The sequence below is a fragment of the Sturnus vulgaris genome, chromosome 1 (genome assembly GCF_052056855.1).
Source record: "Sturnus vulgaris isolate bStuVul1 chromosome 1, bStuVul1.hap1, whole genome shotgun sequence".
Taxonomy (NCBI): domain Eukaryota; kingdom Metazoa; phylum Chordata; class Aves; order Passeriformes; family Sturnidae; genus Sturnus; species Sturnus vulgaris.
In genome coordinates, this window is record NC_142243.1 from 107,775,983 (window position 1) to 107,793,736 (window position 17,754).

The 17,754-nt window shown below is 36.7% G+C and overlaps 1 protein-coding gene across 6 annotated transcripts in view; it reads left to right on the forward strand.

Moving 5' to 3' along the window:
• DLGAP1 (DLG associated protein 1) overlaps positions 1 to 17,754 on the forward strand; it is a 395,903-nt gene that overhangs the window by 265,636 nt on the left and 112,513 nt on the right. For 5 of the 6 annotated variants that reach the window (XM_088173596.1, XM_088173605.1, XM_088173604.1 and 2 more), the window contains one exon: positions 10,085 to 10,299. In XM_088173596.1, coding sequence (XP_088029722.1) covers positions 10,085 to 10,299 — 215 coding nt within the window. Of the gene's footprint in view, positions 1 to 4,238; positions 4,348 to 10,084; positions 10,300 to 17,754 lie in introns of those variants that run through there. The other variant, XM_088173612.1, reaches the window with a different exon arrangement.

Below are 17,754 nucleotides of genomic sequence, written 5' to 3' on the forward strand. Positions count from 1 at the left end.
GGAAAGACAGCTGAATTCCAGTCCCAGCTCTTTTTGTTGCCTATGTCCATGGATGACCAAATAGACCTAAGGGGTGCTAATGAGGACCAGTAAGTGTAAGTGATTTGTTAACATGGTACCTTTACCTTAAAAAGTGTTTATCCTTATGAAACAGAAATTTATGTTAGATCTGTTGTACTAAGTTTATCTATGCAAGTTTTTTCTGCGTTTTGAGTTTGTTTTTTCCTCATTTATGGTGTTTTCATTTCAGATGCAGCTACTATATTCAAATTAATCTTCCAGGATATCCTTATATATATATATATATATATATATATATATATGAAAGTTGTATGAGCATCCATTAATGTAGATGTTCCATTTTTCATGTATCTGATGACTTGCCCTTTTTTAGCTCATATTCCATTATAAATTGAAAATTAATGAAGCTCACGTTATTTCTCTTTCAATTTTCCAGTCAAAACTACAAGTATATGAGGTATAAGTTTCAAGTCTTTTTGATGAGCACATGTGAAAGATAATTCCTAGTAAAGCTAGTGAAACAATTTGGACAAATGTGAAATCAAGTGTCAAATGTTTTAATGTCTTCTAGGTCAACTTCCAGGTAATTCAATACTCATGAAAACATTTGGAATTCTTAAATGCTCTTGAATTTTAAAATGAATTAATATCTAAGCATATTAATACTAATAAGAATATTCTCAGAAAGCTAATTTATTTTGGTTTTAAAATTGTGAGATGGGTAATATGAATAATGGCTATAGCTAGGGAATTTGTGGGAAACATAGATTAGGCGCAAAACAGATAATTTACAGATAATTATTAACAGCTTATTATATCAGATAATATCATTAAACTGGCATCTTGTTTATTTAGCCTACCTGCAAAACCACCCAAGATGTGACAGAAATATACAGGAGAGTATTTCAATATACATATCTTCCTCATCTTTGCAGTCCTTTAATTTAACTAAAAAAAAAAAAAACAAAGAAAACACACAAAATTGCCAACTGTGTTGGTGATAATGATCTTGCCACTCATTTCACCTTAACAACTGGTGCATTCTTATTTGCTTAATTGAGAGCTGTGCTGACCTTTGGTGTCTTGAGTAATGGGGGCCTTCTAAGTATAAGAAGAGCTCCTCAACAGCAATTTCAGCTGCAATTTTATCTGCCAATGTTCCATAATTTTCTGTCCTTTACTTTTATTGCCATCCTGTAGCTTCTAAGTATTGAATATACTGGTACTGACCTTATTTTTTCCAGATTAACTTGAATTACTGTCAGTTCATTCTGTCAGCATCCCTACTTTCTAATAGTGCATCCATTAATGAATGCAATTCTGGCAGCTGGAACCTGTTGCTGGCATACTATTTATAGGATTTAGCAACCTACTTGGGTGACACTACATTACATGTATTGTTAGGTCCAAAATGTTTACTAAAATTTTGGCTGCACCTAATAGCTGGTGTTTGGTATCTATTTCAGTTCCTTCACAGATGAGGTTTGTTTCAGTCATGGATCTGATTCCTTTCTGTAGCCTTAAATATTTGGAATATTCCAATCTTTTTCTTTTGGGTAATTTCAGTGTAAAAAAAAAATAGTAAAACAAAAAGTCTTCAAGACGAGTCAAGTCCAGCAAAGAGGATCATTTCAACCTGCCTCTGAGTTTGAAACCTTAGCTTTTATTGTGGAAACATGTGAAGAAGATGGGGAAGAAAACACTGGGCAATGATACATTTTCCTCAATCAGTGCGAAGTAATAAGGAGTATTTCCCTTCATCCAGTTACTGGGTTGGGGTTTTGTTCTTGTTTCAAGAATGGAATTCACAGTACAGATCCTTGAGTGAGGAAATACTAAGCTGCCAGAAGAGTGGTTTGAGCTGGATTATCTGGCCACAGTTTTTGTTGTGCTTTACAAATGCTCTTGTGCTCTTGTTCTTGCACAGGTGAGGTTCTGTCACTAGTGAATTAAGCAATAGGAACATCAATCTGTTGTATATTGTTTGTCCTTTCATCCTCTTACCCTGAATCTGTGCAATGGACTGTCTTCTTTGGGCTTCTGATAGATGTGTGTTTCTCTCACCAAAGACTAAGCAATGTGCCATGCAGTTGGATAAGGCAGTGTGACAGTTTTGAAGGGCCAGGGCTTCCAAATACAGTCTCTGAATTGTGTCCAGGAGTCTTTTAAGCAAATAAGTTTGTGTCTAATTTTGCTTTGCTGACATAACCTCAGCTTGCTAACCAGTTTGTTAGGAAATCTTTGAGGTTTCCTGGTCTGTAGCAATTCAGTTTCCAGTAGATGAGAGTCAAGACTATGACCTTGATTTCATATCCTATGGGACACAGCTGTAGAACACAGGTGATCATTTGGTGACCACATTTGGGTTGCTAAGAAGACACACTATTATGTTCTGAAACGAGGACAGTTTCCTTACAGCCAAATGAAAGGTTATTTCACAGGTGTATAGCATTGCTGTAATCTAAACGAAATCATTGTAAAAGTGTTGTGAAGTCTGTCCACTGGCCACTAAAATGTGACAGAAGCCAACAGCCAGCAGGAGATGGCAGTTTAAGGGCATCACTTAGAGCTGCTGCCTGTAAGAGCACATTAGCAAAGCACCAGAGACTACTGAGTTACAGCGAGCCAAAAGAAACAGCATAAGGGCTGCTTCTCAAAATGCTCTCTCCACCACATCTGTTTTCTTCCAAGGATACAAATTCAGCTACATGTTCTCCACCCACCAGCCAGTTTCCTGCTGTCTGCTTGATAGCCGGCTTGTGCCTGTGTGTAGTGAAAGAAAGGTAAAATGGCATCTCATCTAACAATATTGCTCTGGATGCCAAGCAGTCACTGTATGCAGGTGCTGAAGTGACTCACCGCAAAAGATACAAAGAAGAAATGAGAGAACATTTCTCTATTGCTAGTCATTGAAACTGTCCTTTTAGGGATTTGTATTTGTGTTAGCAGTCATCCTGTCATCCTTTAACTGGGCAAGAAACCATATGTCATTATAACCAATGGCATTGAATGCTTCAAGGCTACTACGAAAGATGAGAACAAACGTCTGCCCTCTGCCACTGGAGAACATCATCCATGAGTGTCACTGAAGCAGTTCTAGTTTGAGGACCTGGCCAAGAGCCCTGCTCTGTCACCTTCAGTCGTGTTCACCTCAGCTAATGGATGTGGTAGTTGCTGTTTGGCTTCCTTTTTGCAGAAGGTGTTTATGGGTGGCAAACTTGCAAGGCAGTGGATGGAATCATTGTGTCGGTGTGCCCCTCTTCATGGTTGGTTGGATTTTTACACATAAAGCAGAAGGAGAAAAATTTATCTGGAATCAAGACATGGTAATTTCATTTAGAACACACACCTTCCTCTTCATAATGTAAATCAGATTGATGAGCCAGTGGTCAAGACACCTTTTGGTGAATGAACAATGTAAACTGGAGTAATGCTTGAAGAATTTTGTCTGTTGGCTGATTCTCTCATGATTCATATGGGTTTAGAAGACTTTCCAAACTACTGTTATGTGAAGGAAGATTTCAGTTCTTCACCCTGCTTGTTCAGGTTTGGTGCAAGGGGTGGGTACAGGATAGAGGAAGTAATGCTCCATCTTGGACAGGTCTTTGTTCTGGTGTTAATTCCCCTGTTGTAAAAAAATATGGAGATAAGTCAGCCAAATTAAATTAATTTATAGTAGAACATGATTGCTGAAATAGTACGAGCTAAAGCAAATATTGCTGCAGATACTGAGCATATTAAATTTATGCTAAATAAAGGCAACCCTCCTAACTGCCCTTTTGAAAACACTTGAGGCTTACTAAACATATATTTTTCTTTCTGCTTTCTAAGGCTTCCTTTTTTTTGCATACTTCAATAATTCTTAACATATACACGCTGATAGAAAGAAATGCTACTCATCCTTATTGGTCTGATTAATTCAATATTCATGAGAGCTAGGAATAGGCTCAGTAAGTGGAAGATGGCAATTGAAACTTCCTTTACAGCACACAGAAGAGGCATAATAATGACTAAGAAGACCAAATTGCATGGATTTGAAAAATCTGCACTGAGCAGTCATTAGGCATTGTTCTTCAGTTGTGTGATTTCATTTCATTAAGTATTTGCATACTAATAGAAAGCTAAAGTTACAAGTCTACTGCTGTGTGTGATAGCTAGCCACTCCTTCCAGTCCTTTTGTTTACTTCTGTAGTCATCCACATTGCTTTGGCAAAGCAAAGGCAGAAGCTTTAATGATTTCAGCTGCAATAAACCAAAGCAAACTAGAGATCAATAATGAACTTAATTTGCTATAGAGACAGTCTGTTTGCTATTTCATGCAGCAAGGTAAGTTAATAACTATTCGGGGGGGAAAAATTAAAAATTAAAAAAAAAAGGAAGGAAATGAGATATTCTAATTTAATTGTTTAGAAATTGAATAAAAACTTGGTTTTCTTTACCTTTGTCATTGCAATCTGGGGTTATTTCAGATACTACTACATGTTTTAAAGCTGTGGGGCCAGTATACCTGTTTGTTTTGGTTTTTTATTAGGAGTCTTGGACTATCTATTAAAAAATCCAGTTCCTTTATATCAAAAAATGCATTAAAGGAAATGACAAGTCAGCACACCCTGGCTAATGACAAAGTGTGAACACTTGCAGAGCAACATAAATTTAGTTAAAGATTGGGACAGGTAATCTATACACTAAATGATGTTAAATCCAGGTAAGATGTTGGCTAGTGGCAGTATTTCATCTTTATTGTCTTATCTGTTTACAAAAGAATGTTGTATCAGCTATTTAATCAAAAGAAAGAAACTATTGTCAGGCTTAGTGTTCATACATGTAGCAATTTATTGCCAGGGGTTTGCTAAGTTTTAAGTTTCAGTAAGCTTCATGGCTCAGAGGCCTTTTCTGAATATTTTCTATCTCTATTCAAGTAATAATGGTGTTCTGTTTCACTATACTTTTTGTATAAGTGAAGCAGACTCTTGATTTCTAGGCTTGTAAAAATTTGTATATGAACTTAATGATAATTTAGAGAATGAAATGTTTCCAGGATTGTTATTACTTTGATAGTATGTATAATAATTGTTCTATTTTAATAAAAACAATGTTCATTGTTAGATCTGAGTTTAGCTCTTTCCCCTTTTTCATGAGAGTTAAAACAATCATGCAAATTATGTTCCCGCTTGATATTCTGATACTGGAAAAATTGTATTGCCAAGGTAATTGGATAATATGATTTTCTTAAAAGCATGAAACAGCTTTATCTCAAGTATGTCAATCTTAATCCCATTAATCCTCTAAATCAGAAGATACTGTGCATTTGCACTTGTATGCAGTGTAGTATGTGACCTTGCAAGGCATAATATTGGCCATTCAAATAAAGTAAGAGCCTGTGGGAACATTTGTGCAGACCCCCTGACTGAAAAAAATAAGAGATCTGGAGGTTCACATAGACATTTCTCCCAGCATTTTTTCCAGATCAACAGAAAGAATCACACTACAGGATGTGTAGTACCATATGTGTAGAAACAGAATGCATGAAATAATCTGATTGATTTTATTTTTGCAGTTTGCATTTTGGAGAAGGCTTTATGTTTTACTTTTTTCTCATATAAAGCACTTTGTTGTGACAGTGAACTGCACTTGCCTGCATGAGCTGTTACAGCCAATACTTTTTAGGCACCAAAAAAGCACTCTGAAAATCAGGTCACTTCTTTTAGTAGGTATTGCTTGAGGTATTTGACTATAGGCACAGCAGTATTAAAATGTTGACATTATTTTATCTGCCTGAAATGAAAGAAAATGCTGAGCTCTAAGGCTTGTTTGTCCTATTCAAGTAAGACACAGAGAGACTTTCTTAAAAAGTATTACAATAGTTAATAGCCAAGGCAGAAATTCTAAAGTGTTTCTTTATCTGGCATATGCTCTTTATCAGTTATATGATGCCTTACATTTTTCTCCTACACCAAATTCTGAAATCAGGGTTTCTTGCCCTTGTGAATGTGATATAAGAAATAAGAAAAAATAAGATAAAGGGGAGCTGGACCCAAATTTTCATCTACAAAATCAATTATATACTGAGATTTTACTGTAAACAAACAAACACTAAAAAAAGAGTAAAAACAATATTTAGAAAAAAAAAAACAAACCAGACTTAAATACCTGCACAAAATAACCCCGTGGTCAAACTTTAACTAAAATAGCTTTTTAATCAAATACCCATTACATTCTTGTATTGCAACTTTGTCTAGGCAGAAAAGGTAGTCTGTACAAACACTCAGTGTGTTCCATGAAATTAGAAGCATATCTGGGTTGGTATTTTAGCCTGTTCTCTAAATCTGGATGGCTTTTTAACCACAGCCATCCTTTTCTCTTTGGCACATACAGGGTTTACCCTTAAACCCATAATATCAAAATGGAAGTTGGGTCACTTTTGTGTTATTTCCTTTGGTTTTGCACATGCAGGTGACTTCCAAAACCCAAACCAGCCAGCAGGTTTGTGCCACTCACTGAGGCTGCTTTGCCCTGGTCTCTGTGTGAACAGCTCAGCTTTCTTTCTCTGCAAATACTGTTATTTTTAAAAGTGGAAAAGCTACTAAAAACATAGTGGCTGTTTTTCAGTGATTGCTCCCTTCACTGACAGGAGCAGAGCTCAAACTGGAAACTTCCAATCACGTCATACAAATTGAGGGACTAGAGCAATGCATTCAAACCTCATCATGACACACAGTGTTTGCATGTGCAAATAGAAAGTTTTGGGGTAAATCCTTTGCAACCAGCATTCCTAACCTGGCCTATTGTATCTAAATAATTTTGAGAAGCTTTGGGATAAACAGTCTTATATGTGGGGTTATTGATAACAAAACTCAATCATTCCAAAGTAAGGGTTTCCACAGTAACTATATCTCCTCACCTGTATTGTACCTATAAACTATGACATTAAATGTAACAGTGTATCTATTATGTAATAAAACTACAAGTGTTCAGCTTGCCTGAATTATAGGTGCTGCATGAACATTGTAACTTTATCTCCCCTGACCTTTTCCCCGTTAAAGACCCCAACCTTAACAATATACTAACATAGTTTATTTAGTGCATTGAAGATTAATTCACTAATTAATCTTAATGACAAAAAACAAAAATCTTCAATTAAAGCATAATTAATAAAATACTAAACAGATCAAAGTGCATATCCTCTGAGAATTCACAGATTCTCTACATACTTTTATATCTAGTAGCTGCCTAAAAACTGATTGGTCATACACCATTACAGGTTTTAAACTGCTGACTGAGGTCTCAGTATGGCATAAAAATGTCAGCAGAGCTCGATTTTACTAAACCTGTCTTAAATTCTTTTTTCTTTGAGTGATTTGCAAAGTCAAGGTTTTACACTGACAAGCAGAAGGTGTAGGTGTGAGAGGTGGTATGAATATAGATTGTATACTCACTATTTGATGATGTTCTAGGCCTAGAACTAATGCAAGAGTAAAACCTGAAAAAATATCATACTCTGTCATAAGTGGCTAGGGGAGGAATGTAAATGCTCCCTACTCTTCTACATCAAAAATCAAATACTGAGTGTTACTTTCATTTTGAAAGCATCAGCTTTCCAACAGAATGGAAATACTGGGGGGGGTTTGTTGATTTTTTGGGGGGTTGGGGGTTTTTTTGTTTTGGTTTGGTTTTGTTTGGTTGTTTTTTTGCTTTTTTTGTTTGTTTTTTTTTTGTTGTTGTTTTTTAATGTGGAAAAATATTAGAGTTGTTCAATCCTGTTCTTCCAGTAGATTCTGTTAATACTTGGTACTCTTAGTCTTACTTAAAGCTTTGCCCTTTCCTAGAAGAATATTTCAAGTGTTTTATGAGTATTTATTCAATAATATCCTATAGATGCACAGTTCTGCATGTCATTATTCAGTAAGAAAATTGGACTTAGAACTATATTCCTGCCTTAAGGAACTTAGATTCTTGGAGCCCAGGAAAATAAAATTTAAAATAAACAGAGCAAACAAACAAAAACAGACACACATACACACACAAAACCCCCCAAACCCACAAGAACAAACTTTGCATGCTGATGGAAAATAAAAATTGTAGAGCCATTAATTTAAGGATATTAATTTAAAGATAACATGGAAATTTACCTTAAAAAGGCACAAGTAAAGAATTATTTAAATAAAACATGAACAATTGAGAGCAACTAAGTCCTGAGAAGGAAGACTGGGTCTTAAAAAAGAATACTGATAAAGGTGTAATCTAGAGTAGATCTCCAGGATTAAATCTTCAGTCCTTTGAGGAAAATACTGAAGGTCCAAGTGGGTTTCAAGGCTGGGCTTGGGCAAGAGAGAATGGGGAGCACACAACGCAAGAGGAAAGAAGGACTGTTTGAGCCTGGCAGCTTAAGGAAGGCCCTAAATCATTATGTCAGAAGCAGGAAAAGAAAAATCAATGAAGGAAGTAGCTTGGCAAGGTCTTGGATTTTGAAATCATCAGGAAAAAAGCAAAGACATAGGCTGTAAATAGCTTAATTAATAAAATAATATAATTAATTAATTATAAGTAGTAATAAGCCTATATGGGCTTAGGACCATTAAATATCTTTGTTCCTTTGTATAGCACAGTGGATTTATGGTTGAAGTTTATAGCAATATAGATTGATAAAAGGCCATAAAACGGCCATAAAAATTTATTTGTATCCTCAGTAACATTTGAAAGGCCTTACAGCCTCTGGACTTAAACTTGTTTGCAGTGGGAATCAACAGCTAAGCTGTTAGCAAGCATTCCAATCTTTTAGTTTTTGTTGTTTAAACGAACTGGCACATATATGTTCTAGCTGAATGGTGCAATGGGATTCACAAGATCCTCAGCTGAAGGTAAATGTTGATGAAGAACAAACTTCTCATAGAAAAGATTATTCTGGTAGGTGACAGTATTTGTAAGTTGCAAGATAAATTTAAGAACCCAGATTCATGCCTCCTTATTTAATGTGGCTTGTAAGGTTTTCTGAGCATTATGGCTATGGCTAGTTTATAGAGTTGATTCACTAAGAAGAATCAGAGAAGGAGCTAACTAAAATTTCACAACTACTTGTATTTAAGTCTAGCACAACATTTGTTTAACTAAAAAACCCTTTTGTGGGTTCACCTTTAGATTAAAATGGTGTTTCTGCAGAATAGCTTCAAAGACCCTGCTCCACTGCATGTTGTTTCTGCAGTTATAGGAAAGAGAAGGATGCTGGTTTACGTGCTCAGAAACCCCAGGAGCAGAGGAAGGGAGACTGGGTGGGCTAGAGCACTCTGCTCTTGGACTGTCCTTTGTTACGTCTCAAAATCTCACGAATGCACATTCCCACAGTTCCAGATTTCCAGTACAAAAAAGGCACAGCACTGACTCCAGACCAAGAGAAATAATGTACATCATTAAGAAGAAGATGAAAAAGAAGGGAATAAAGGGTTGTAGGACTAAGACACTCAGACTAATGGAAATCAAAGGGAGGCTCACTGCAAGCTGCAGGTGTACAGTTGCATCAATTAAGCTATAGAAGCAAGAGTAGTAAAATTTCACACTTTCAAACCTACTTTTGTGATGATTAGTGCATAGTTCCACTAATTTGAAATGTATCTTGAGCCAAAATCATCCTGGTTAGTGTTTCTGTACACAGTCAGGAAAGATTGTCATATGGGGATTCATATTTCAGCTTTTGTGCCTCCCCAAAGCTGTTCAATATGTTGAGCTGAACCAAAAATACACTGATCTGGTTTATAAAGGCTTTGAATGAAAATACCTGAAAAAAAAAAAACAAGATTTTCCAGCCCGGTATTAAACTTTACCAAGCCTTCTACATCACCATGTTTGCTAGAAACTTCCCAGATAAATAATGGAAAATAGCAAAGAATTCCAGAGGTGTTTGTGACTATGCAGGGTGAGAAGTGGGTGCCTCCATTGCAGCAGCAACCCATGGTCAAATGAGACAAAGAAAGGGCCTTTGGCCATCAGATTTTTGTTATGGCTCTGTTGTGGCTTACCAGCAACATCGGGGAGGAGTGTAATAACAAGAGAACTGTGTTTATCACTTCAGGTTCCTCAAGATGAGTGGAGTGGCTACACTCCACGAGGAAAAGATGACGAGATCCCCTGCCGCCGGATGCGCAGTGGCAGCTACATCAAAGCCATGGGGGACGATGACAGCGGAGACTCAGACACAAGCCCGAAGCCATCTCCAAAGATTGCTGCACGGAGGGAGAGTTATCTCAAGGCCACCCAGCCATCCCTTACCGAGCTCACCACCCTCAAGTAAGTTCTGCTGTATCACATACAGCTCTCCATTAAGACGTACATTTTCTATGTTTGTTTCTTCTCTTTACATTTTCTGTCTTTTCTATGTTTGTTTCTCTTTGCTTCTAGCTACCAGTTCGGGAACTTATTTGAACAAGCGTGTTCAGTCATGCTAATTTTTGCATGGCTTTTTTTCTGAGCAAGAGCAAATCTAGGAGTGTATTTCAACATTATTCTGAAAACGAACCTGCACTATGAATTTGTGAAGGATTTTAGCCTGTTAGTGTTAAGTGAGCATCCTGGTATGTGCAGTAGGTGTGTTCTTTGAATGCTTTGCTAAAATACATCTTTGGCCTCTGTATTTATATCTCCTCAATATGTGAAATTAGCCTTAAGATAGTCTTCGCAGCTCCAGAGAGAATTTGACACTTAATTAAAAAGAACAAAGACGATCTGAAAGTAGACAAACCAATGTTTTCCACTCAGAATTGCACTGTATTTTGTGGAGAACCAAAAAATTGATCTTTTTAAAATAGTTTATGGAGGCTTTAGCCAAAAGGAATCATGAGTTTGTGGTTTTTTTAAATGTCACTATTTGTTTTTCTTTTATTTGGACCTTTTAAAAAATCCACCCAAATTGTCAGGAAAATTGCACAAATGGACAATTTTGTATTAACATTTTATTTTTATTCTAAAATGGAAAGGTCCCTTAAAGCAAGAAAATAAATTATATCCATAAAATAAAATAGTGTGGATTTAAAATCAACAATTGTTTCTGTCTTTTTCAAAATCCTTAGCTATAAAGTGAATCACAGTTCACTGGACCAAAAATAAACCAATTTTAGTATAACTTGCCTAAGGCTGCAGCTCTAAAATGGGGGGAATATAAAAAGGATTTCTTATCTCTTCTAGTATCCATGATCAGTGACAAAAGACTCCTTCTTCATTTCCCTCATTAATTTCTTCTCCTTCCTTGTCCTCCTCTACCTCATTTTTTTCCCAGAGACCTTATCTGAGAAACAGATTTGAGAGAAAACTGTTTGATCCTTGTTAAGAATGTCATGCTCTTGACATCAGTGGTGAATAGACCAGCACAAAAAAGCAAGCTTACTGCAGCTCCCCATAGCAGCCTGCCTGACTTTGTCTCAAGGGAAGCCTGGGATTGCTTCTTCTCTGTCTTTCCATTAGTGTCCAAAGGAGAAAGCAATCACATTTTCTGCAGGGATTTTCATAATCTAGCTGGCTTTTGCTCTAGGGATGTAGCAATTCCTTTCATCATCCAGAAGACTTTACCATATCCTTTCCTGAGCCAAAATTCTTCTGTGAGATCAGTTATTGCAACCTCTGCAAGGTGAACGTGAATGTTATTTACCACCACAAACTCCATCCAGCCATGCTGCATGCATGGACACATTTTCAGGCACAGAGTTTATTCTTTTTGAGTTTTTAGAAGCATGCTTCCCAGAGTTCTATAGTATATGTGAAGCACAGTGCATCACAATGAGTGTATTTGCTCTTGGTCATTTCTGTTCTCTGTAGATATAAGATTTGCAAAAAATATAGATTTATGAAAAATCAAAAGACCTGTATGTCACTGTTCACTCATGGAAGATGTCAGACCAGAGGTGTCAGGCAGCAGAAGCTTTTAGCTTTAAAGTCATTATCATTCAGCAAAGTGCTTGTATAAATACTTAATTTCCCATGTTTTTAAATCCCTTCCTATTTGGGAAAGCTTTTAGGAGTGTGCCTAATTTTAAGGTATACTCTGTAAAATTCATGTAAGTTTAGGAGCTGTGCAGAAGTAGGATGTAAATCATAGGGTAGAAGAAAGAAGGGAAAATGGTAAATGGTAAAACAAAAAAGAGGAGAAAGCATGAAATAACTTTTCTTTTTCAATGCCTTTTCAGCATAAACTGGGATGAAATAGAAATATTTATTTTAATCTATGCTGATATTTTAAAGAAATATCTGTTCCTGAGAAACTTTTCACTTTCAGAGACAATTTGTACAATACATAATTATGCAGCGCTTTCATAACTTTCTGCTGAACATGATAATTTCTGGGGGTTTTGTGAGAAGCAGCTGAGTGCTTGGTCTGGGAATTGAAGTCTTCTGTTAAGCTAGGTCTTTGCAGATTTCTTCATACTTTCTTAATAGTGTGACTTGACCTTCACAATGGCATTCGTTTTTCATCCCATAGCTACCCTGATTACTCCAAGAGTTGTGTTAGAATTTTGCAGGTGTGTTGGACAGAGACTAAACTAGGGCCCCTAACTCACTGAATATAGGTCATCAAGCAATTGTGTGATGTGTGATAACAAGTTATTTCCTTGGCTTGCCGTTGACTTGGGTTCAATTTGCACCTGAATAAGAGCTTTGTGGAAATGAGCCAAAGGCTGCTCTAGGCAGCAGGCAGCCTTTTACTGTCACTAGTGGACCTTCTAGTTGACCTTGAAGGGTGTTATTAGCATCCTAAAGCTGAGTGGTATTTCACTCCTTTAATTATGGGTTTTTTCTGCCCGTGAAGAACAAAGCACACTGTGAAAGCAGTGTTTCTACAACAGTAATTCTCAGGGATCTTCCTGATGCATTTCTTTTTCGCTAGTCCTTTTCTCAGTTTGTTGTATGCAGTCTCTAGTTGGCTGCACTTTCATCTCTGGCAGAGCAAACAGCTTAAAAACATGTTCTCTTTTGCTTTCACTGTCGTTTTTGAAGGGATTTTTCATCTTTTGGGACTTTTCCTCTCTGACTCCTTTAAGTCTAATATTGGTCTCACAGCCCACGCTGTTCCTCCCACCTACCTACCTACCATTGCTCATGCGCCTACTCTTCTAAGAAAGTATTTTCGTTATTACCAATGTTTCTTTTTATATAAGGAATAACCTTTGAACAGCACAACTATGTCATATCTCCTTTACATAATACAAATTTATTTTCCTGGTTTTGCCAAGGATTTTTTCCCTGCCATACTGTACAACCTCCCTCCTACAATTTTCCTCCATTGCCATGGTTTCCATGTGGTTACAGCACATGTGTCAAATGCTCTGGTACCATTCTGGATAAAGCACAGCTTGCTGTGATTTTGAAATACACACCTCCGCTGCTGCATTCTCATTATCCTATCAGAAAGTAAGCAGATTTTTTTTCTCTGCCTTTGCTGGCAGTATGCTCTTGGTGTTTAAGCTTTCGTAGTCTAGATAAACTGATTCAGCTGGGGGGAAAAAATGGTGGTGTTTCATTACCATTCCTAAAAAGTGGCAAAAGTTTATCTTTCACTTCCAAGGAGATTGAAAATGGACTGGTTAGCAAACTTCTAAAGAAGGTGCAGGTGATAGATAACTGACAATTTTGTTACAGCTGAGCTTGATTCAAGACACATTCCTTCCCTATTTATTTGTACCTTGTTTTTGTTCAGCATGTTTTTTTCTTGGGATAAAAGGTATGCAATTACATTGCTTTCCACATGCCAACCTGTCACCTCCAGCTCCCAGTAACTCTTAAATCCACTGGCCAACTATAACCAAGTTTGTTTATAGAGAGACTGAAATCTGAAAGACATGAAGTTCCAGAAGGCTTTGTCAAGATCTGTAGCCATCCCTTTTGTTCTTTTGAAGAACTATGGGCAAAGTAGCTGGTGAGTCAGTACATAACAAGATGGCAGCATTTTCCCAGCCTAAAAAGATAAGGAATATGGAAGGGACTGGAAAACTCTGTTGAAGACAAGAGGGCTGAGAGGTGGATCTTATCACCAAAGGTTTTCTATTTGATTTTCCCTCTTTCCTCTTCTCCACTGCAGGCACACTGACTGCTTAAAATACAAATTCAAATTATGCTTCTTAACCCATTATTACTGCTATTGTGGGGGCTTCATCCATTTGAATATTTTATTTGGGTTTTGTTTGTTTGTAGGGGGTTTGTGTAACATATTACAGAACTTAATGGTAATTTATTTGTAGACATGGATCTTAGGTTAAACACAGTTGCAGAATTTTTCTTTTGAACTTATTTTTGATCACATAACCTTTTTTATAAGACAAGTTGTACTTTGTGATCACTAGTGAATTGAAAATTTTAATTATCTTTGTAGAATTTATATAAAAAGAATAGAAGGAAGAACAGAAATGAGGGTTTTTTCTTAGCGAATCTTTTTTTGAAGATATTTTATTAGGCATGTGATCTTTTTCCAGTCAGCTGTGATTAGGAGAAACTCAATTATAAACACCAAAACCCCTTTCTAATGCACACAAGTTTCACCACTGATGAGGAAGAGAGTATGTGAGCATATAAGCATTAGACATTTCTCCTTTCTATCCTATGGTAAAGGATTTTTCCATATAATCTCCATCATAGCTGCATCTGTTCCTATGATTTACTGCTTAGATGACTTAAACCAAACAATTCCTACCTTTAAAGTCAATCAGAGACATTCCAAAACTAATATCTCAAAATAAGAGAATGTTATTTGTTTACACCCACATTTATGTTTTTATATGTTAATACAAATAGTGTCAGTATTTTCTACTTGTATGTTTATGGGAATCTGGAGAAAAAATTGTTTTGAAAGCGAAGTCACAATAAATTATCAAGCCAAATTAAGAGGTATAATCTATCAGCAAGTTTAGTACCAGTGACAAGAGCAAGGAGAAAGAAGTAGATCTGATGTATTCATCCTGAACTCAAGCTTTCACATCAACTCAGTGAGAACTAATCAAGTCAGTTCCTGAAGGACAAACCACCAAGCTGGAGTCAACCTATATTACTAACCAAATCTTGACAGAGTTGCAGCAATAGGTCTGCTAGAATTACTTGGAAGGAAAATCAAACTACTCTATTGCTTGTTAGCATAAGACATATTTCAAGATAGGAAATCCCATGATCCTTGTAAAAGTGATCCTTGGGAAGTGTCTGCACGGAGGGAAATTATATGGGTTGTATGGATAATTTTAGCCTGAAACAGTGCCCAGGCTGTTCTGTCATTTGAGCAAACTGAAGCTGATGTCCTTACACTACACTTCACCATACAGCACATCATAAATCCTTAGGTAGGAAAACCATCCCAGTCTTGGGAATGAGTGCCTATTTACTTTAAGGTGTTTCTATATTACTATAATATACTGCAAAATATCCAGGGGGAAAAAAGTGTCATATAAACAAAAGCATACTTCTTTTTCCCCCACCCCTTATTTTAAATGAGGTGGTGTTCTCATTCTGCTGAAGTGATCTGATCCAGATCACAGACGGGGGAAGGGAGAGGTGGTGCAATACCACATTTTCATTATTGTGAATATTTTTAGACACATGCAGGGAAGCTTGTTAATTTTCTTTCTTGCTGAGCGACTTCCAATTAGAGAACAATGACTTTGCTAATTAGTACAAAAGGAAGAAGTCTGATTAATCTTTTACTAGTGTTTTACAGCATGTTTTCAGTACAGTTGGTGTAATTGTTTCATGTTGCAGTCTCTTTCATTTTTATCAAACCTGTAGCTAGAAAATGAATTGTTTCCATCTTCCTTGAGGTGTGCTTTGTTTCTTTTCTTGAACAGGGAATTTTTTTTAATTTTGCATTAAAGAGACAGAAGCATCTCCATGGGGTTTGGACATGCAGCCTAAGGAACAGTATTCTGGAACTATCACTGGCCTAGGTAGTAACTTTCCCAGCTCGCAGTCACTGGTGCATGATATATTGCTTAACTTTTTGTTATAATATTGCAATTCATTCTCTCTTCTCTCTGAATCTAGGGAGAAGCTGTTGGACACATTTCTCACTTTTCAGGCTTGTGTGTCAAGTATGATTAAGTTCAGTGAATAATTTATAAGTCAAAAAAAATTCTAAATGCAAGACAATGAAAAGTATATTTATTTTGAGGTACTAGGTGAGATACTTTGGGAGCCATTGGTTTCCTTATGGCAGCTGACATCTGTTTTGTGTTTATGATATTTAAGGAGGAGAGGATATTGATTTATTGGAGGAACTTAGAGATTGGAGCTTTCCATGAACAGTTTTTAGTGATAGATTTATAAAGCACATTCAGTCAGTTAAGGCTTAGTATCACTGATGGGCATGAGAGAAATCTTGTATAAATATAATTTCTTGTTTCTCTGAGATGAGAAGTGAAAATTTTGCTGTAATCTGTGATGTATTCTATTGTTACTGTCCCCGTTGTACTTTTAACTTTACTTGCTGAAATTTGAAGCAGTCATACTGTTACGATAAACTTGCATAAGAATATCCATAGAATCATAGAATGGTTTGGGTTAGATGGGGCATTAAAGATCATCCAGCTCCAACCCCTCACCATGCGCAGGGACACCTTCCACTAGACCAGGCTGCTCAAAGTCCAACCAGGCCTTAAACACTTCCAGGAATGTGGCATCCACAACTTCTCTGGGCAACTTCTTCCCATGTCTCACCACAGACATAGTTAAGAATTTCTTCCTAATATCTAATCTAATACCTAAACTTGCCGTTTTTTTCCGTTTGAAGCCATTCCTCCTTGTCCTATCACTACATGCTCTGGTAAAAAGTCCCTCCCCAGCTCTCCTGTAGGCCCCCTTTAGAAAGGCTTCAATAAGGTCACCCCGGAGCATTGGCTTTTCCAGGCATAAACACTAGCAAAAAAAAGAAAAAAACTATAACTTTTCCAGCCAAAATGTGGGGTTTTTGGCGATACAATAGAAAAATTCTGGAAGTCAGTAATCTGTAAAAGAAAAGCAGCAACCTGATTTAGATGATTGTCTTATTTGCAGACATCCTTGTCTTGTATCTAGTCATCTGCATCGTTTTTACACAAGATTTAGCTTTATACGGAACATAGCTACAGATGAAAGTTAGGATTTCCAGCATCCTAGCTTCTCTCAATCAAATCCTGGAAGCATTTATGCATTTTACAGCAAATGATGTTGATGAATGCAAGGTAACACTGTTGTCTCATAAGAAGAAAAGTTTATCGTTGTACTTTATGTCTCAAAATGGGCACTTCTAGGTCTTGTGTTAAGAAAAACAATTACAGTTACTGAACCAAAATGTGTTTTCTAGCCATCTCTTTCAGTGTATAGTCTTTACAGAGCAAACATGCAGGTTTGCATAAAAACTAGTCTTCTTTATTTTTAGCCCTACTTCTTCCCACATACTTAAAATGCTGCCTCAGAAAGGGAGTTAATAATGTCCACTGGAGACAGGAAAAATAGAAAAGACTGCAAAGGCATACACAGGCTATATGTTATGAAAATTTTCCTAGCAGTAATGATAGTTAAGCGTGGGAGTTGATTGCCAAAAGAAATCACTTCACTGGACATTTTCAAGAAAAGGGTAAGAAATGTCTGTCAGAACAAATTTAGGTATTGCTGATCCTGCTTTAGGGTGGAAGAAGGGACCAAATGACCTCTTGAAGACCCCTCCAGACTGATCTTCTTTGATTCTCTGTCTGTCTTTCTCAGGCTGTTGTATATACCCACTATCACTGTTCTTACTTA